The 21,299-nt window shown below is 41.6% G+C and overlaps 2 protein-coding genes across 4 annotated transcripts in view; both read left to right on the top strand.

Annotated features, from left to right (window-relative positions):
- Window positions 1-8,291, top strand: part of LOC132399396 (BTB/POZ domain-containing protein KCTD5-like) — a 65,215-nt gene extending 56,924 nt beyond the window's left edge. For both annotated transcript variants that reach the window (XM_059979690.1, XM_059979689.1), the window contains one exon: window positions 4,188-8,291. In XM_059979690.1, the coding sequence (XP_059835673.1) occupies window positions 4,188-4,217 (30 nt within the window). In that variant the 3' untranslated portion in view covers window positions 4,218-8,291. The remainder of the gene's footprint in view (window positions 1-4,187) is intronic.
- Window positions 8,292-11,377: 3,086 nt separating this feature from the next.
- On the top strand, window positions 11,378-19,928 carry LOC132399395 (SUMO-conjugating enzyme UBC9-like). 2 transcript variants are annotated; one of them, XM_059979686.1, is made up of 7 exons: window positions 11,378-11,478; window positions 12,182-12,260; window positions 16,402-16,485; window positions 16,567-16,639; window positions 17,587-17,696; window positions 18,312-18,391; window positions 19,260-19,928. In XM_059979686.1, the coding sequence occupies exons 2-7, from the start codon at window positions 12,195-12,197 to the stop codon at window positions 19,321-19,323; spliced, it is 477 nt and encodes a 158-aa protein (XP_059835669.1). In that variant the 5' UTR covers window positions 11,378-11,478; window positions 12,182-12,194; the 3' UTR covers window positions 19,324-19,928. The 2 variants fall into 2 exon arrangements, with proteins under 2 accessions (XP_059835669.1, XP_059835670.1); XM_059979687.1 differs by having other exon boundaries at window positions 11,395-11,474.
- The last annotated feature ends 1,371 nt before the right edge of the window (window positions 19,929-21,299 follow it).

Here is a 21,299-nt window from a genome sequence, read left to right as displayed (position 1 = left end):
TGGGAAAAAGATATTGTCTGTCTACTGTGTCTACTGTCTACTCTCATAATCTTATAAACCTCTGTCAGATCTCCCCTCAGCATCCACTGATCCAGATAAAACAACACAAGTTTGTCCAGCCTCTCACGATAGCATGTCCTCTAATCCAGGCAGCATCCTGGTAAACTTCTGCGCCCCTTCCAAAGCCTCAGCATTCTTCCTGTAATGGGACAATCTGACTCCAGATGTAGCCCAAATAGAATTTTATAAATCTGCTACATAACTTCATGAACTCAATGCCTCAACTAATAAAGGCAAACATGCCATATGCCTTCTTAATCACCCTGTCGACCTGTGCAGCCACTTTCAGGGAGTTATAAACTTGGACCCCAAGATCCCTCTGCTCGATACTGTTAGATAACAGTGTACTGTTGCTTTACAAGGTGTCTATTCACATTTGGCCAGATTAAACTCCCACCTGCTATTTCTCTGCCCATTATCTGCAACTGATCTATATCATGTTGTATTCTTTGCCAATCTTCTACACTATCCATAACCCCATCAATCTTCTTATCATCTACAAACTTACTTACTCACCCGTCTGCATTTTCATCCAGTTCATTTAAATACAACACAAGCAGCAGAGGCCCTAGTTCAGATCCCTGTGGAAAACCACATTGCAGACCACCAGTCAGAACAAGTCCCTTCAACCACCAACCTCTGTCTTAATCTTTTGGGACCTTGTCCTCCGGAACCTCACTTACTAAAATTAATGTAAACAATACCCACAGTTCTACCTCCATCAATCATCTTTGTCACCTCATCAAAAAAACTCAAATTAAGTTAGTAAGACACATGCTGGTTCCCTAACTATGCCATGCTTTTCCAAATGCTCATAAATCTTATCCCTAAGAATTCTCTCCAGTAACTTCCTACTACTAATGTGAGACTCACCAGTATGTAGTTTCAGGAACATCTATGATTCCCTTCTTGAATAATGGAATGTTAGCTACTCTGGGATCTCGCCTCTGGCTAGAGAGGACACAGAAGATATAAATCAAGGCTCCAGTGATCTCTTCTCATGGATCTCTCAATAACCTGGGGTATTTCCCAAAAGACCCTGGGGGCTTGCACACCTTAGTGCTCTGTAGGAGACCCAAAACTACTTCATCTTTTACTTTGAAATGCTCTAGCATATCAATATGGTTAGCACTGATCTCCCTATCCTCCACGTCCTTCTCCTTGGTAGATATTGATGTAAAGTACTCATTAATGACCTCACCCACTTCCTTCACAGCCCCTTCATCATTGAATGATCCTACCCTCTCCCTAGTTATCTTCTTGCTCTTGATGTATGTATAGAATGCCTTGGGATTCTCTTTAATCCTGCTTGCCAAGGACTTTACTTGGCCACTCCTGGCTCTCCTAATTCCCTTCTTGAGTTCTTATCTAGTTTCTTTATAATCCTCAAGGGACCTGTTTGATTAATCTTTACATACTTTACTTTTACTTCTTGACTAAATTTATCACCCCTCTCAACAACCAAGGTAATCATTCTTGTCCTTCCTTCTGACTTGTCATTCCTGTCCTGTACTCTGTGCAGGTATCATAATCCTCCAGCACCTGCTGCTGCCCAGGGCATTCACTCTGTATGTCTGACCACAACAACATCCCTTTATAGGGTATCTATTTAAAAAAAAACAAGGCATGCAAAGGAATTTATCAAACAAACATTGAGGTTGTTACCCAAGGAACTAAGGACAAAATCTTGTCCATCGCTAGGTTTAAGAAGTGCCTCGGGAAGAGAGACAGGTTTATGGTGGAAAGTCCAGAGCTAGGAGCTTAGTCAAGCATTTCAAGATAAGCATAAGAATTTTAATATCAGGGTTTTGCTTTTATGCATTGGACATGATGTGATTTAGGAAGTGGGGAGCAATGTTTTGGATGTTCTCAGGTTGGTAAGCAACAGAGAGGGGGAGGTGAATGGAGAGGTGACAGAATAGCCAAGTCTAGAGGTAATAAAGATTGCGATGAGGGGACGAGAATGAGATTGAAGAATAAGGGTCATGGTAGAGATGGGAAAACAATTTTTTGTAACGATAAGGATATGTGTTTAGTCAAGTGGAATTTATTACCAGATGCATAAAGTACAGTGAGATGCAGTGCAATGCACCTCACTACAAGAGATATTGAAAATTTGAAGAATATAAATTAATGCATAAGTTAGATATTATATTATACCATATAGTGGAGAGAAAAAAACAACTGTATCATCTTGATCACTTGAACAAATATGCTAAACTTTTGAATATTCTGGGTCAGAGAGTGATGGGTGGGCTCCCATGAGAAAGACAGCATTCATCATTCCATCTGGCAACATCTTCTATTCAGCTAATGCTTCCCTTAATATTCTGATATCGAGCTAACATAACTAACTTTACTTGGAATAGAAGGAAACTGAGCGAAGAAGGATACTTTTTCATTCTAGGTAACCATTATTGATTCTTTACACCCTGTTCCTTAATATCTCATTTTATTTGTGGGTCCCAGGGAGACAGAATTTTTGAACATTAGTTTGACTGTTGTGAGCTGGCATGACATCAACTTTAGTTTGTTCAGAAAAGAGAAACAATGCAGGAGAAAACGTAAGCAAATCTATCCATTGGACATGAGCTTATTGCGGTTACTCCCATTGCTGTCAGCTTGCTAATGTCTATTCTTTATTGAAAGTATGGTATTTTAGTTATCAAATGTAGAAGGTGGAGACTACTACATTGCAAGAGCCAGACTTTCCCTTCATTCTTGGATTTGAGTTAGTAGAGCTGAGGATTACTTTGCCTGGATTGACCACTGGAAATATAATACAGCTTTGCTCTTACCATTGGATTGCTTGCTAATATTCCATCTCATGTTTGGAAACTGACCTCTAGACTAAGGCATGTCAAAAGCTACGCCAGTTGAGGGTCAACATTCTTGGAGAAGATCGGATAAATCCCTATCTTTCCTGGTTTGAATGTGCTGTGGTCCTATGCTTCAAGCACTTGCTGAAAGGCTCATGGAGTAATAACTAATCAGCTTGATTGACTCAGCCATTTCATGGACAACGAGTCCTTGGGTAGCAGATACTGACGTCTCATGGAACGTCTCAATGGTTCTCTGACAACTCACTGCAATAAAATACATTTTGATCATTGTTAAATAACTCTGAACAAAGATATTTAAAAACTGTTCAAATGGATTTTTAAAAATGAGAAAAAAATGCTTATTTTTAATTTTACTCAAGTTTCAGTTCTAGAAATTAATCAGAATAGTAAAGGCAAAAGAAGGGAAATAGTTTTTCAGTGCAGATCAGCAACTCCATTGATATCGTTGGCATAATGTTGAGGGGCTGGCATCCAACACCTGCAGTGTGTTTACATACATAGAGGTCAGAAACAAGCTGACATGGACTCTGCAACTAGCTAGAGGTTCTTCTCAGATGAAGATCAAAACAAATTTGCCTATTGTCAGTCAGAAATTATTACAGGAACAGAAATAGTCCAAGTGTAATTGCCTCCCCTCCTTTGCAATGTTCAAGTTCTGTGGTGCTATATCCCAGGTAAATGTACAACCTAAAAGATCATAGATTTTGGGATCGAATCCAGTTTATCAAGAACTGTCCTCACCTATGTATTCCCTATGTATTTGTACAACATTCAATATGGAACCCTGTTGTTTGTTAACAAGGTCAATACACACAAAATATTGGTGGAGTGTAGAGTGAGGGCTTAGTCTTGTAATATGCTACATCACTCTGTTGCACTTTTTGCTTTTAATCCTTCCAGTGAAGTGCTGATTCTTGGGTCACGTTTCCATGGCAGTGCTAAAATGCCAGAGAGTGCATTAGTAGAAACTGGCAACCGTCAAATATTGAGCCCAATCCTCTTGTCAAGAGAAGTCACTGGATTCCATTAAGAAGCAGAAACCTTGGCTGCGATTGTTACTTCTGAAGGGTCTTGAGGAGTAAGAGACTGAGAATCATCCTGTGTGCCTTCCCCACAAAACAGGAAGTTGTACAAAGTAGTTTCAGCTCAGTTCCTTTGTAAATGGATAGACAAGCTAGCTCCAAATGTTACCTATAGACTTTGGTATATCATGAGCTGGTACCCAAAGTAATTTAAGCTGCTGTGATGTCAGGGTTAGTTAAATTGATTCATTTTCTCTTACAGATTCTGCAAGAACGAGGATCACGAATGTGAAGTCAGTATTGACCTTGAACATGGAAGGAATTTTAAGTTATTGTACTCTCAGAAGAAATGCAAATGGAAACAGAACAACCTAAGAACGTTGTGACATGAAAATGTCTTGCAAAATCTTTAAATTTGGATTGACCTTTCTCATTCTCTCTCTCTCTGTCTCTCTTCCTCCCCCTCCCTCTCTCTCTCCCCTCCCCCTCTCTCCCTCCCCTCCCCCTCTCTCTCTCTCACTACAATTGTGTTTTCTAACTGACAGTGAACTCTTCAAGGGTTTGGAAATGTTTATGGATTATGGATAATGTCTGTGCTAGCTGGGAGCAGCATTGATACCTCCATATCAGGGACTCACCTGGCCAGAAGGCTGCTCTGATGCTTCCTTTCCCTCCTGGGATTAGACCAATGAACACCTGTTTACAAAAGAATTAGCTTGTTATTTTACAATGAAATCTGGAGCCTGAATCAAGTGTATAACTGAGGTACAGTTTACTGATTACAGAATGAAGGCTGTGCCTTGTTCAACAGATACACATTTCCACTCAGAGCTGCTTTGGTTACACTAGTTCCTTTATAAATAGTTGTGTAGGTGGTGAGAAGAAGCAGGTTTAGTGGTTGGATGATCATCACTCACTGTACTTTGTAAATGGGCTGTTTAAATGGACTGGGTGCTCTGGTAGGGACTGGGATTGGGCAAAAGAAGTTTGATTAAAGAATTCAGCACCTCTTGTCAAGAAGAGGTAATTTCAGTTAAAGCTCATTGTTCAGGGAATTAAATGAGTTATCAAACAGTTAAATTCAGATGGGGGTATTTTCAATTTGATTGCCTGGTTTACTGCTTTTTATCTCACTAATTGCTGTTTGAAGTGGTTTGTATGCTTTAGAATTCCTTTATTTTTTTTAGGGTTCTTGTGTATTATTAAAGATTAAACACATATAGATTAAGCTGCTAAACGTTTTTCAATATGTTTAAACCTTTATATAAAAATTGTCCAAACAAATCAACCCTTGGACTTGCTGGAATGTCACAATTTCAGTAATGTTTAAGCACACATTTTTGCTGTTAAAACCTACAGTGCTATTGTCCACAATCAGGGTTTGAACAAAAAAAAGAGCTCAACAAAACAATTTAGCTACCATCTGCATTGAGATTGTGCTAGAGGGAACTCGTTTTAAGTCTATAACTGAATCTCAGTGTTCCTCCTCCCTCTCCCTTGCTCTCAACATAACTATTTTTAAAGTTTTTTTTAACCATGAGACATGGGAACAGAATGTGAGGGCATTTACTATCCAGGCCTCCTTCCATTCCTGGTCAACTTGCCATGGGAAAATCAATCATTTGGGGAAAAATGCTACCTAGCAATAAAATGATACCCTGTAAAAAGACAAGTGGTGGAAAATGAATTGATAGGCAGGGTCCCCAACACCCTCTAAAAATAATTACTAAATATTACCTCTGCTTATGGTGTTCCAAGCCTTGTTATCCTTGTTTACACAACATTCAACCCTTTACTCTGATATTTATGCAGGCCTGCAACACTTTCCCTCATAAGAACAAAGTGGTGGAAATGCTCACATTAGGTAGAATATGCGGAAAGTTTACATTTGGGATCGATTACCTTTCCTTGATGTGAAACTTTATTTCTTTCTCCATACATGTTGGCTAACCTCTATTCCTAGCTATTCAGTTTTAGTTTAGAATTCTAGCATCTGCGTTTTTGTGCCACTGCTGTACAGTGCAGCAGACCTCAGTACTGTCTGTGTTTGTACCTCTCACTCAAACTCATGGATTTCTTCCAGGTGCTGCAGTTTCCTCCTGAGTCATGCCGGCAGGTTAATTGACTTATGTAAACTACCTCTAAGTAAGGGTTAATGGTAAGAAGAATTAAAGGGGACTTGATAGGGATTTATGAGAGAAAATAAATTGACAACAGGTGAGAGGGGAGTGGGACTAATGAAATTGCTCCCCTGGAAGCTGGCCTGGAGATAATAGGCTAACTGGCGTGTTATGTGTTGTTATAGTTTTGAAATTATTTCTAATCTAAGTGGTCCTTGCACAGCTCAAATTACAATCTTGCTGAGCAGTGAATATTCAAGTAGCCAATGAGACACTACTCACTTCATTTCAGTTGTGAAAATCCACAGCAACGTGCTTCCAGAGCCATCTATCTTGCCATTTAAGTTTATCTTATCTCTGGACAACTTCTGCCATCTGTCCATATCTATGTTTGTTAAATGGAGGGATTCATGTGGATGTGGTGTGCATCAGTAATTGCATCCTGCTCCCAACCTGAATTACGTAATCAAAACCATGTACACTGAATACACTGCAGTTGCTGGTTAGAATCCAGCCTCCCTTCGTTCCACAGAGATTGCAAAATCTGCATTCCTCTGTGCAGTCTTTACCTGTAGCAGATTCTTCACATTCTGAACCAAGTCCCACCTGTTCAAATGTAAAATAGTGCAGATATCATAAATCAATTAAGAACAATGATAGAAATTATCAGCAGGCCAAGCGTCACCTATGGGGAGAGAAAAGGATAATGATTTTTCAGAAGTGGGGAAATTTAGAAAATGGCAGTGGGTGGGGGAAGATCTATGATGGATATGTGGCAGGGGAAATTGACGTAAGGACTAAGTATTCAAGGTGAAAGGACGTACAGAAGTAATGGTCTAGATGGAAGAAGCAGTCATTTTTAATTACTATTGGAAAGTATTTTCTATACTTCAGAAATGGAAACAAAAAGCTGTAAATACTCATTATCTAAAATTACTGAGCTCAGTGCTGTTTCAGAGGCTGTAAAGTGCTTCATCTGTTCGCTTTCACACAGCAAATGGATACTCCTTTGAAACATGACACTTAAAAGCCAAGAGGCAGTGATTTTATATAAAATCTGCTTCAGACCACATGATACAGTACTATACATAGCTCTGATTTCTACACTTCAGGAAGGATAATGAGGGTCAGAGAAGGTAAAGCAGAGACTTGGCTCTCTGTTGTAAGGAATAACAATTGTCACAAAATTTGGATTGTCGAACATTAATTACAAGCCAAAGACATTCTGTAGTATAAGTGCAAAGATATTAAAATGGGAGTTAATTTAGAAAAGAGGGGAAATTACAGTTCAGGTTGTAGAATTATTGACAAAGTTGGTGGTTTGAGCAGAAAATCCCAACCAGATTATATTGGATATGTAGATAGAGCAATTGGGGTTGAAGGGAGCAAAAAAAAACTGCTGGGCGACAGGGTCATGCACCATCTGTGGAGGCAAAGGAATAATTGATGTTTTAGTTGTGACTGTGCTTCTCCACAGATACTGCTTGAGCAACTGAGTTCCTCCAGCAGTTCTGCACCTGCTTCACGTCTCTTGTGTCTCAAGGGGTTGAAGGGATATGGGGAACATGTACAAAAGGTAAAAACTGACATAGGCTGGTGGGCCCAAATGTATTTCTGTAGGTACTTATAGTTAATAGATAAATTAATTGTAATTTGGTGAAAGTGAGGATAAATTAGTAAGGTTGATCCACAAGGACAGTAGGAGGTTACAGTTTGAATCTAAATTGGGTGGGGTGTAGCCTGATTCTGGTCACTGTTTCATGTGTGTCTTTTCCTTAAAATAACCAGAGATGAGTAACCACTGGATATCAGAGTTTGACCGTCTTTGCAAACTGTGCCCCATCTGGTATCAGCAGAGGAGAGGAGAAAGTTGGTTAATAACTTGCTTTATTTATGATTCCACTTGAGGGCAGTGCAATGCAGAGCTCAGTTCCTGTTCTCCAAAAACAGTCCAGGGCTGTAGATGATGTAATATTAATCCTTTAAGGGCTATGTGCATGTCAAAAGGGGGTCCCTTTCTTGTTACAGCAGCAAAAGTATAGTTGTTGAATCCAATAAACTGTTATTGAGAATTACTGATATTGATCCATGGATCAGATTACAATCAACCAGAGTGTTGTAAGCTAAACTGTTACTGATCATTCTTCCAAAGTTTGCTTCATTTTCTTGTGATAAATTTGGATAAGCTGAAAGTTTTTATGTAAATTTCTGGATTTGGCTGAACAAAATAAAAACCCATCCCTTGGTCTGAGTGTAATGGTATGCGGTATGTTCACACTGTCTGATAATGCTGAATTTGCCCCAGAGCTCTTCCACGCAGTTACTGAAAGAATACTGACATCTTGGCTAAGTACAGGTGCCAACAGACTGCGGAGGCTGAAGCTATCCACTAGACTGAGACAAAAGGAACATCTAAAGTGGGAACACCCCTGCTGCTTGAATGAGCAATCTAGATGACATGGTATATAGAGAATGCAAGAAAGTTAAGCATATGTTAGAAACTAGAAACTTAATGCATCTGAATGGTGTAGAAAATGCAGAGATGAAACAAAGGAAAGCAAAGAGTGCATTGAAAGAAAGTCCAGCAAGTAAAATAAAACGCAGAGAAATTTTAAGTATGTAAAGAGCAAAAAGGTAATATTAGAAAATGTAGGGCGTAATAATCAAAAATGCAGAGGTAGGGTACAAGGGTAAGGTGAATAAAATGCATATTCCTTAAAAATAGAAAGGATGATGGTTGTTTTAAATAAGATGAATAAGTATAAAATATGCAATGGGATAAATATTCTAAAAACATTAATGTTTTGGCATCTTTGAAAATGGATATATTGCCAGTTCCTGATTAAATTTAACCGGGTTGTTACAAGAAGGTTGGAATTTGTGGAGGCACTATTTACAGTTTTTTCATCCTCTCTCACGATAGGAATTGAGCTAGTGGACTGAAAAGGGGATTTTTTAAAGACACGGCAAATAATTGCTGGCTAATTTGTCTGAATTTGGTTAGGAGTAAATTATTTGGGATAATTTCTAAAGGACAACATAAACAATTAGGAAGTTAAATCAATTGTGGCTAGATGCATGGATTTAATAAGTGAAGTTCATACCTAATGAGCCTTTTTTTGAGATAACAAGGAAGGTCAATTAAGACAATGTGTTTGATGTAGTCAATATCAATTTCTGCAGGCTTTTGACAAGGACTTATCACGCAGTACTCACTCTTTACAAACCCATAAATTCTTACGTGTTCTGAAAAACGTGATCGTGTCTTCCCTTCCGAAGAACACGTGCTGCGCTTCATCAAGTCAGTAGCCATCTCAGAGTAGTTTTTGAAATAGCTTGTCGCCACTGTTATGTTTTGAAATTTCAAAACATTAAACAAGTTCCAAAGAAGACACGGGAAATGCGAGTCTAACTTTGTGTTGACTTTAATTGTATTTATACATATAACACAACAAACAAGAATGTGTTTAATTACTCAAATATTGTGCGCGTGTGTGTGCCCTTAACTCCTGTTGGAGGGTGCCGTCGTGACAAGCTTTTTGCAGCGATCCTTTTGGTGATTGCTCATCGTGTCTTGGGCATCTGAAACCTGGCGGAATCTATCCCTCTCCAGGATTTTTTTTAATGGGGTCGAGTTGCTTGCTCAACACTCAATACCCCTGTTGCACGGATGGAGAGCCTATAAGGAAGCCAGCCGGATTCGAACTCGGGACCCCTCACTCCGAAGTCCAGCGCTGATGCCACTAAGCCACCAGCCAGTAATATTATTGAAATATTAAATGCCCAACAGCAGTTGTAAAGGCCTTATTTGGAGTATTATAGACAATAGGTGCAGGAGTATGCCATTCGGCCCTTCTAGCCAGCACTGTGATCATGGCTGATCATACACAATCAGTACACCGTTCCTGCCCTCTCCCCATATCCCTTGACCCCGCTATCTATAAGAGCTCTATCTAACTCTCTCTTGAATGCATCCAAAGACTTGGCCTCCACTGCCTTCTGGAGCAGAGCATTCCACATATCCACCACTCTCTGGGTGAAAAAGTTTTCCCGCATCTCTGTTCTAAATGGCCTACCCCTTACTCTTAAACTGTGGCCTCTAGTTCTGGACTCACCCATCAGCAGGAACATACTTCCTGCCTCTAGCGTGTCCAATCCCTTAATAATCTTATATGTTTCAATCAGATCCCCTCTCATCCTTCTAAATTCCAGTGTATACAAGCCCAGTCGCTCCAATCTTCCAACATACGACAGTCCCGCCATAACGGGAATTAACCTTATGAACCTACGCTGCACTCCCTCAATAGCAAGAATGTCCATCCTCAAATTTATATACATTTTTGGTCACCCGGTTCTAGGAAAGACAAAATCAAGCTGGAGCGGTTGCAGAAAAAATTCATGAGGATGCTGCCTGAGATAGAGGGTCTTGAGTTATGGCGAAAGGTTGGCCACGCTTGATCTTTTACTCCCTGAAGGGCAGCAGAATGGGGGCCACCTCTTTTAGAAATTTATAAAAATCATGAAGGCTATGGAGAAGGTAAACAAACCATCAAACTTTTCACCTGGGTTGGGGAATCCAAAACTGCAGAACACAGATAGGAGCACATAAAAGCAACATTTAAGAGGCGTTTGAATAGGTCCATGGTTGTACGGTTAAGGGGCGAACGCGGGCTACTGGTAGTAGTGGGGAGGATGCCAAGATTACCATGGACCATGGGTGTAGGGCCTGTTTCTGTGCTGCGTTACACTATCGTGACTATGTCCACAACCGGCAAGATTGTAAACGGAGACTCCGTCACCGAAGTGCAAGGATGCAGGAGAGGCGTTGGGTATTAGACTGCAGGAACAGAACACGGCAATATTGATTGCAGTGGGTGTAAGTGTATCGGGATTACAGCGTCCAACATGTCCAGTAACAGAATGACAACAAATACTAACTGGAGATTTCTGCTTCCAAACATTTACTATTTTAAGGGGGAAAGTCTATCTTTTCAAAGAAAATTAAGGTTTATTCTTGGGAAGAAATCTATTTTGTGTACGTATAACAGAAAATCGAGCCCGGAACAAGACGACACCAACTCAAAGAATCCCCACTCGGTTGGCAGTGACAGGGAGTGTAAAAGGGGCGGAGTGGGTTCGCGGCGGGACGGTTCGAACTGGGTGAAGGTGGCAGAGCAAGATTCCAAACAGGAGCCGGGAATCCCGAGCAACGCAGGGGGATGTCTGCTCCTCAAGCCGGGACCTCCCTCAGGGGGATGTGCACAGCAAGATCCCAGCGGCCGGTCTTACTGGGTGGCGGGAAATCTGGCTCGGGTCAAAGGTCACCGTCTTGGTTGAAAGGTCAGGAGGAGCGGAAGTGTTCGCACTGCGGGGAGACTGGGTTCGGTCCTCCGACCGCGTTGGTGGCTCCGCTGGAGAGAGTGGGGAAAGTAGGTAAGCAGCAGCGTTCGCGGTAGGCGGAGGGGGTGCTCTTGGTAACGAGCCGGGACAAGGTTCGTGTGAGGGAGGCGGAGCTGCCGAACTGAGCCCGGGCCTCCGGCGGCGGCTGTAGCCCGAGTGCCGTGAACGGGGAGGCGAGGGTCCGGCTAACGGGAGGTGCTGGGCGTGACCCCCCGCCCGGGTCTCGTTGAGCGGCCACTCCATCTCCGGGGTGCGGTTGAACGGACGTTGGCGGCCATTCTGCAGCCCTGTCCCGGTCATTCATTGCTGAACGGATTGTTTGTGGCCGTACTCGTCAGTTCTGAGACTGCAGCTTGCTAGTAGGATGTTAAACAATGAGATGTATCACCATAAATCTGGCTCGCACCCTCCTACCGGTGATGGCGAATGGTTGTCTAGGATTTCAGGACATCCTTCCCCCTTCCAGCCCATTGAATATGATCCACTCCAAGCTGGCGTTCCACAAACACTGGAACTGTCTCCCGACTACCCAGTAATGGCCTTTTTTAATGGTCCACTATGACCACCTACCTGAGCTCCCTGATAACCTTATCCACAGCTTGTTGCAGAACGGAGGGAGGATTGAAATGGGTCATTGGGTGTTTTTTTTTTGGGGGGGGGAGAAAGAGTTAAGTTTGTGTTAATATAGCTTGATATAAGCATTGGTGAGTCTGCCTGCTCTTCTTCCCATTCCCAGGAATTCGGACAAAATGTCAGGCATTGCCCTGAATCGTCTTTGCCAGGAAAGGAAAGCATGGCGGAAGGACCATCCCTTTGTACGTATTTTAATAACAGCACTGAAAGTTTTTTTTCCTGAGTACACTAGAAATATTTTTCAGCTAGATATTTGGCGTGAATGTGGCAGAGATTGATATAAGACAAATAGGTTACTGGATGTGGGAGTGTGGCTTCAGAATGTACAATTAAAATAATGACACCCTACTGCTCTTCAGGTGGGAAGTTTGTGAGGATAGTTGTTTGTGAATTTGACAAGCTTTAACCACATTCAGATAAACTAGCCTGCAGTAACTTGGCTCTACTCGTCCAAGGTACCTGTCTGAGCTCGTCCTGTTGCCTATGTATATCACACACATCCCTGTAATCCCATTGAGGTAATTGTCTGTGTACCTTTAAATCTTGAGATACCTGAAGACACAACTGGGAGAAGTACCCACTTACACCCCAGCTTCTCTGTGAGGCAGGGGGTGAATCTTCCCCTTGGGTCCCCTTTAAATCCTTCTCTCACCTTAAACCTATGCCCTCTAGCATTAAACACCCCTGCAGAGTTCTTGGGGTGGGTGTGGGGGGGGGAAGCTGACGGTCAACATCTGGGTGCAGGTCGATGGACTAGGCAGATTAGTAGTTTGGCACAGACTGGGTGGGCCAAAGGATCTGTTTCTGTAGTGTTCCGTGACTCAGTTATGCCCCTCATAATTCTATAAGGCTTCCCCTCCCCTTCCTTTGCTCCAGAGAAAATGTTCACAGGTTTGTCCATTTTCTTGTGATTCAATCCCTCCTATGCAGGGAAATCCTCATGTAGCTTACCTGCATGCTGTAGTTTATCACAGTCATCCTGTTGTATTGTGACAACACTGTGCACAGCATTCTAGGTGTACTCTCAACAACGTCTTGTATGGTTGTAACGCTGCCCCAAGTCTTCTATTACTCAGTGCAGGTGCACAATACAATGCTACCTTATCTACTACCCTATCTGCTACCAGCTTTGACTCTTACAAGGAATTTTACACTTGTACCTCTAGGTGTCTCTGTTTTACAATGCTGCACCAAACCCTACAGTTCATGTTAATACCCTGACCTTGCTTTAACTTCCCAAAGTGCATTACTACACTAGTCTTGATTAAATTCCGTCCCCCCTCTATTCCTGGATTCACTTTTCCGCTGTATCTAGACTCTGTTGTATCGTTAGACAACCTTCACAGTCCACTACAGGCAGTCTCCGGGTTACGAATGAGTTGCACTCTTGAGTCCGTCTTTAAGCTGGATTTGTACACAAGTCGGAACAAGTACATCCAGTATTATTTAGCGTCAAGTGGTCAAATGTTTTGTCTTTGTATATAGTATATATTTTACCTTTCTATGCATATAAAAGACTTAAGAAACATATGTATTCCAATATTTAAACCTGCTTAGTAATAATTGTAGCTTTCATCAGGGCAGGACCTTTCACATGCTCCATTATTCTCACTTCATCCTTTAAAATTGTTTCGGTTGTTCACTGACTGTAGCCTAACGCTTTTCCAATGACCGATGGCATTTCACCTCTTTCCAAAAGCTTTATTATTTCCACTTTATTTTCAATCACTATAGTTTCCCGTCAATGGAACAAAATCACTGCGGGCGGCGGGTCCCGAGCTCCACTGGGTCCTAAGGACTACCGCACTGAATCCCCCACATCCTGAAGTCCACCACACTGAGACAGGTTAAATGGGACGAGTGGGAGCTGTGCTGGGTTTGGGTATTCAATCTTCCACAATATTCCGCGTGGGAATTTACACTGGCGGTGGCAGAGTTTTTTTTTTACGATGTCAAGTTGCGAGCTCGACATCAACCTGGCACGGATGGTGCGGGAGTCACTGGATCAGCATCAACCCGACACGGGAGCGGTCTGTCACTGGATCGAACTCGGGAACCTCCGTTCTCCAGCCCAGCGCTGATCTCACTGCGCCAATAGCTGACTGGAATGGCGGGGGATGGTCAGGGTGAATCTTGCTAAGAAAAATTTAAGCCAAATACAAAGTTACTCACTCAACACAGTGTCAACGGCAACGACTTAAAATGGTGAACGGCATTCTCTTTCCTTGGTTCATAAGTACAAGCTGTCCATAAGTCAGACGTTCGTAACTCGGGGACTACCTGTACACCTTCAATCTTGTTGCCATTTGTGAGCTTGTTTCCTGCATTCTCATTCAAGTGGCAATCCTTGTGGTATACCATTGGTGACAGACCTTCTGACACCTTCCACTGAGCAAATTTAGTTTCCAGTTGGCTTGATCCTCCTGGATCCCATGTGGTCTTGCCTTGGCAGTCTCATGTGAAGGGAGTCTTACTAAAATCCATGTAACCACTGTCTTGTTAATACTCTTGGGTTGCTTCTTTGGGGGGGTGGGGGTGAGTGGAGGAAGAGAAACACTAAACTTTATCTCCACACACAAAGCCTTGCTGACTATTGCTCATGACTCCTCGCTTTTCAAACTTGAACAGATCAGGTGCCACAGTAGTGTAGCAGTTTTCACAACATTATTACAGCTCGGGGCCTTCTGGAGTTCAGACTTAAATCCTGGCGCTGCCTGTAATGCAACTTTTGTGCATTCTCCACGTGAGTGCGTGTGTTTCCTCCCATAGTCCAACGACATGACGCTTAGTAGGTTAATTGGTCATTGTAAACTGTCCTGTGACTAGACTGGGGTTAAAAAGGTGGGTTGCTGGGTGATGCAGCTCATTGGACCGGAAGGGCCTGTTCCACATTATGTATGTACATCTTATCAAAATAAAAATAAAGATCCGTGTAATTGAGGTAAATTGTGTCATTATAAGAATTCTGTGGGTGGTTCTCGTGGCTGCGGTTGCATTTGATCCTGTGAGTAATGTAGAACGAAAGGCCAGGCTGTTTCCTGTGACCATGGATGATTTATGAATTAATAAATGGAGAAATCCTGAAGAAAATGTTCCAGGATCTTCCAGTTAATTTTTATTGAAATGGAATATTCAGAGCAAGATTCTCGTCCTTTCTGGAAAAGCACATAAAATCTAAGTTTATTTTCATCGAAAAGCCAACTATTTGTATTTAGGCTTAGGACAAACATTTCCCACTCTTCCAAGTCATGTGGACACAATTCCTGCTCACCCTGTATTAGCCACTATATTTTCTGGGAAGTTCTCAACGGCATCCAACAAGGGTAAAACCCAGCAAGTGTAAGGATGGTAATTGAAAGAATCTTGCAGCTTGTCGTGCTTGTAACAGCTTTTTAAGAGCTCTTAATTAGGTCAGTCAGTGACTGCCCTGGGCTCATGCCTGGATAGAAACATAGAAAACCTACAGCACAATACAGGCCCTTCAGCCCACAAAGTTGTGCTGAGCATGTCCCTACCTTAGAAGTTACAAGGCTTACACATAGCCCTCTATTTTTCTAAGCTCCATGTACCTACCCAAAAGTCTCTTAAAAGACCCTATCGTATCTGCCTCCACTGCCGTTGCTGGCAGCCCATTCCATGCACTCACCATTCTGAGTAAAAAAACTTGCCCCTGACATCTGTGTACCTACTCCCCAGCACCTTGAACCTGTGGCAACCATTTCAGCCTTGGGAAAAAGCCTCTGACTATCCACGCGATCAATGCCTCTCATTATCTTGTACACCTCTATCGGGTCACCTCTCATCCTCTGTCGCTCCAAGGAGAAAAGGCCGAGTTCACTCAACCTATTCTCATAAGGCATGCTCCCCAATCCAGGCAACATCCTTGTAAATCGCCTCTGCACCCTTTCTATGGCTTCCACGTCCTTCCTGTAGTGAGGCGACCAGAACTGAGCACAGTACACCCAAGTGGGGTCTGACCAGGGCACTGGATGATCGTGATGCGGGTGGAGATCAAGTTCTTCAAACACAGGCAACTCAACTTCAAGTTGCCAGGTGATCGAAGATTGCCTAGGTATTTTTGGCTCTGCCTCCATGTTCTCTGGACTTGTGGGGAAATTGGAATCCTGCATTATTATTTGGGCTGACTATTATTTAGAGGTGGTAAATGGTGTTTATTCCGAGACTGAGTATTGCTGTCTTTTGGGGCAGTTTATTTGTTGGTATCTTGGAGATGCAACTGGAGGATTGCAGGGTGGAAGTAGTTTTCAATGCTGCCTCCTTCGGAGCACCACTGAGTCCTGTCAACTCTCGTCTTTTCCGCAGGGTTTTGTGGCCGTGCCTGTGAAGAATCCAGATGGCACGATGAACCTGCTGAACTGGGAGTGTGCGATTCCAGGCAAAAAAGGGGTAAGTATACTGGCCGAGACCTCGCTTCACGTAGTAAGTGCAATAAATTGTGTAAAACCGCCTTGCTTTTTGCTCTGACAGACAACTTGGGAGGGAGGCCTGTTTAAACTGCGACTGCTTTTCAAGGATGATTATCCCTCGTCACCACCGAAATGTAAGTCTTTTGTTTCTCTCTGTCTGGTTATCTAATATTCAGGAGCTGGCAGGTCCATTGCTTTAAATTGAATTTTTTTTAAAATGTAGATGCTAGAAATCATGAAATAAAGGCAAAATACTCAAGTCAGGCAACTTCCTGTGGAGGAAGAAACAAAGTTGATGCTTGGGGCCAATGACTACGAACACTGAAAGGCCATTAATCAGTTGCATTGTGCCAAATACTTGAGTATTTTACATTCATTGTCTTGAAAGCCAATATGTATGTGCTAATTTTGTTAGACTTGTTAGTCTTGTTAGACTCTCTTAAAGTTTGGTGCAGATCATCCTTAATTGCTTATTCCATTGCACTTTAAAAGCCTAGATTGATTTACTTTGCAGAAAATAAGTTAAAGGTCAAATTTCCTTTTGTATTTTTGAAAAAGTTGCTTTTGTACTATCCCCCTTTTATTGCCCAAAGCTTTAATGTGTGTCTGGGCTTTTGGAGCATCCAATAAAGGGATTAGCGTGCTTCTACCTACCCTAGATAAACAAGTCATAACCTTGTACATCTGTAAAATCTCTTCTCAAACTCCTTTACAAAGGGAAACTGGGTTTGCTCTCCACTCTTAACTTTGAACATAAATCGCTCATCCCTGCCAAATCTTATCTGCACTATCTCAAAGACAGTGAACCCAGAATTCTTAAAGGTTGAGCCAGTATTTTATAAAGATTAGCATGACTTACCTGCTTTTGTAAATTTGTGCCACTTATGAATTTCAGGATCATTGACTGAATATTAATTTGTAACTTCCAGCTTTTGAATAGTGAGAGTTCAGTGCTGTGATGATGTAATATGTTTATTCATTGGATACATTGCATGTGTGTGGACAGAAGAATTAATGGTAATAGAGCCATACTATCTGTGGAGGTGCTGTGCAACTTTTAACCTTTTCTTTTTATTGTAAGGCAAGTTTGAACCACCAATATTCCACCCAAATGTATATCCATCAGGAACCGTTTGTCTTTCAATTCTAGAAGAAGGAAAGGACTGGAGGCCAGCGATCACCATCAAGCAGGTTAGATTGACATGAAATGGAGTAGAACAGGGCATTTAGTCATAACACTGGTCGTTTCTCCAAGTGCAGAGCTCACTGTTTTCTGGTGGTGACATTCGGTGATTTATTTGCCTCATTCTTCGTCTGAACCAAGTTCAATGTGGTCACCTAGGAGGGCAGCACAAAGTGGCCATTACCACTTGTTGTGTGGTGATCTCAGTGGGGTTCTTTCCCTACCTGGTAGTTCATGGAAAATTTCTGACCTGTTTAACTTGGTCAAAATGGCTTTGCTGACATCAAGAAAGGAAAGGTCCTGGTTGATAATCTTCTGACAGATAACTCAATGCAAATTGGTTAATCTTCCAAATTACTAATTGTGCAGTGGGTTGCCAGTGGAAGTGGCTGCAACCTTTACACTTGCAAGGTTTATGGAAATGTTCAGGTGCTCAGTGCATAGTCTTTTTTTCCATGAGATTATTCTCCAGTCTGCCAGATGTTTGTCAGTTTAAAGATCTCCCTGTGATCTTGATGTAAATTAACTAATCTGACTAGACTTTCTCTCCTGCTCAATCCAGGAGAACTGCCATTGAGCTATGAAGGTTATACACAGTGTTCACATTTCCTTTATTTCTTCAGATATTATTAGGCATTCAAGAACTTTTAAATGATCCAAATGTTCATGACCCAGCTCAAGCAGAAGCATACACGATCTACTGGTAAGCATCAGCTCTTACATTTCCAACATCGTTAATAATTTATAAACTTGTTTGTGCGGAGAGTTGACTAGGATGACATCTGATCCAACCTGTGAAATCAGGTTACTTCCTAGGGATATGGGCAGATCAATATACCGGTGTTTGTAAATGGTATCGTTTTAGTGGCTGGGAACGGTATTGCTTGAGCGGCACTTCATGTAAGCTTTGGGGACCTCACGATTTGGAAGTCTGGGATGGTTTTCTTTGCCTAAGGTACTGCTGACTTGGCTACATCTTCAGTGCTGTCACACAGAATCTTCTATTTATAATCATACTGCACAGAAATGAGGGCAGCAATCTATTCCACCCATCTATACTAATCCCCTTTACCAATCTGCAGCCTTCTATACCTAGACAATTCAAGCATTTCAGAGTGAATCCTTTCACTTTCAGGCCACAATCATGAATCAAGTAGTTAATACAGCTGGCTTCAGTCATCGCATAGAACATAGATCACTTCATTTCTCCAAGCAGGTTACGATGAATGCTTGATTAGCCTTTTCTCACTGGCATGAACCTAGAAGGCTTCTATCAAAATGTGGTTTTGGCCATGATGCATCAGTTAGGTTTGGGTGTAGTGCACTGTTGTGTTGTACATTTTGGATTTGAAGTGAATGTTTGTGTTAAGAGTTTAATATTAGACTGGGTGTGAACTCTTCAGGTGAAGCTGGAGTTCTGGTCTATTTATCCACAGGAAGACCCAGCCCTTGTGGATAAACAGGTGAAATCTGGCCGGAACCTTTGTCAATTGAGATGATTGGATGGCATTATATAAGTCATAACTTTAAGTAAAATCCCATGGGTAATGGTGTGCATGTTCATTTTACAGTCAGGACAACGCAGAATATGATAAGAGGATTCGAGAGCAGGCCCTGCGGTTTGCACCAACATAAAGATGTGTCAGAGTGGATTGTGCAATGGAGAGGACAAGGAATGGCACAGCAAGACCGTTTATCATTTTAGGGAAGTGTCCATATTTTAAAAGTAGGCTTTCGTTTTATAAAGCCCAGTGTATTCTTTCCAGCAGGAACCATTTGTTTTCCACCTCCTAGCCCTGCAATCTGTGTTTTATTTGCTTTTGTCATTGGCACCTATTGCAAAAATGAATGTTGGTCACTTCAAGCCAGGTGCTTGTTGGCTTTACTTTCTCCAAACTAGTTTTGGTCTCCGCATCAATTTGTATTTTTAATGGTTCAATTATAAAGAAATACACTTATTTTAATAAGGAGTAAACTAATCTTTCAAGAGCTGTAAATGCTAAAACTTTTAAATTTCCAAAATACACAAGTCTAGATGGTAATACCTTTACTGGCCATTTGCATATAAACAAAATATTGTGTGTGATTCTGGTGTCGATATGGCAGTCTATTTGGGAGACTTGCTCCACAAGGAATTGGGCTGGAAGGACTCTCTTCCATAAGCTGTAAAACATTACCATTGTTTACAGCCTTTTGTCCCCATGTGTCTTTAGAGGATAATAAAGATTTGTACAAAAATATTCTTAATGTTTCTGCTGGTTACTTTCCTAACTAAACTGCTTTTCTTGAGTGAATTGCTCCTATCCCAAAGCTCCTTTCAAAGAGGGGATGACTATCTGCAGATTCCCCTAAAATTGTGACATGGGATTATGCTGTATGTGTGCTTGCTGCTTCTGGTTATAGCTCTGGATAAATTGTTTTTTAACTGACAACCAGCCAGAGGTTTGATCGCCTACCTTTTTAGTGCCATGCCTTTTCACCTGACAGCGGCTGAGATGGAAATAGTAGGTTAATTTCTGAAATTGGATGGTTGCTGATGTTTCTGGTGATATAATACCATCCCAAAATCATTGTAAATAAACAAAACTAGAACATCCTTTCATTTGAACTGGTACCTTGCTTCATTGTTCACTGAAATCTTTTTTATGAATGGAAGGAAAGTGTGTTTGGGCTTTAAATGTGTGCTGTTTCTGGGTTGTTCAAATAAACTGTAAAATAATGCCTCCACTACCAGATATTTTGACAACTATGGTTGACAGTGCCAAACATCTGCCATAAATGTTGCAGTGGACAGTGTGAGTGATGGAGCACATTAGTGTCTATGGCCATTGGTAATAGATCAATCAAAATGTCTCAAGTCATACTGAAAAGCAGATAAGTTACTCAAAGATTTGTCAAATAATGCTTTGTGCAGAATGAAGGTTCTGGAGTTTAAAGGTAACAGGAGTGAATCTGCAGATGTTGGAAATAAATAAAAACACAAAATGCTGGCAGAACTCAGCAGGCCAGACAGCATCTATGGGAGGGGGTAGTGACGACGTTTCAGGCCGAAACCCTTCACCAGGAGTTCTGGAGTTTATTGCATAGAGCTGTGGGAAAGATTAGCTCCTTTCCTCATAACACTGCTGAATATCTCACAGGCATTCTTGGTCCCTTTATGACAGAGCAAAACAACAGATGGTTCTGATTAACCAGGGGGTGGCAGTTGTGTCTTTCCAAAAGATTAGAATTTAGATGATAAAATGAAAAAAGAATAGTGGTACTTAAGTATATTGTAATTTTGAAGCTGGCTTTTTTCTCAGTTAACAGTATTGTATTTGGAGAATGTCTGAAAGAAATAAATGAAAAGCAGTCAATACTGTGGCTGAGAAGTCATGAGAATTCTTTGTTTTCCAGATTTGCATGGCTCCTGCTAAGGAAATCAGAATAAACTTTACATTGCTTTTTTTTATGTCATTGACAGGAGCCCAGTCTGAAGTTGTGCGCTACTTCACCAAATTTGTAGGCTGATTAAGTATGTTGCCTCCTTAACGAAGAGGGAAGTGTTGAACACTGCTTAGCTGGGACTAGTACAGTAAGATAATGGTATTAGCGATTTTGCAATTGAGCAA

Source organism: Hypanus sabinus, chromosome 9, assembly GCF_030144855.1.
Source record: "Hypanus sabinus isolate sHypSab1 chromosome 9, sHypSab1.hap1, whole genome shotgun sequence".
Taxonomy (NCBI): Eukaryota; Metazoa; Chordata; class Chondrichthyes; order Myliobatiformes; family Dasyatidae; genus Hypanus; species Hypanus sabinus.
Note: the sequence above shows the minus strand (reverse complement) of the source record. Positions and strands in the feature narration are given on the sequence as shown.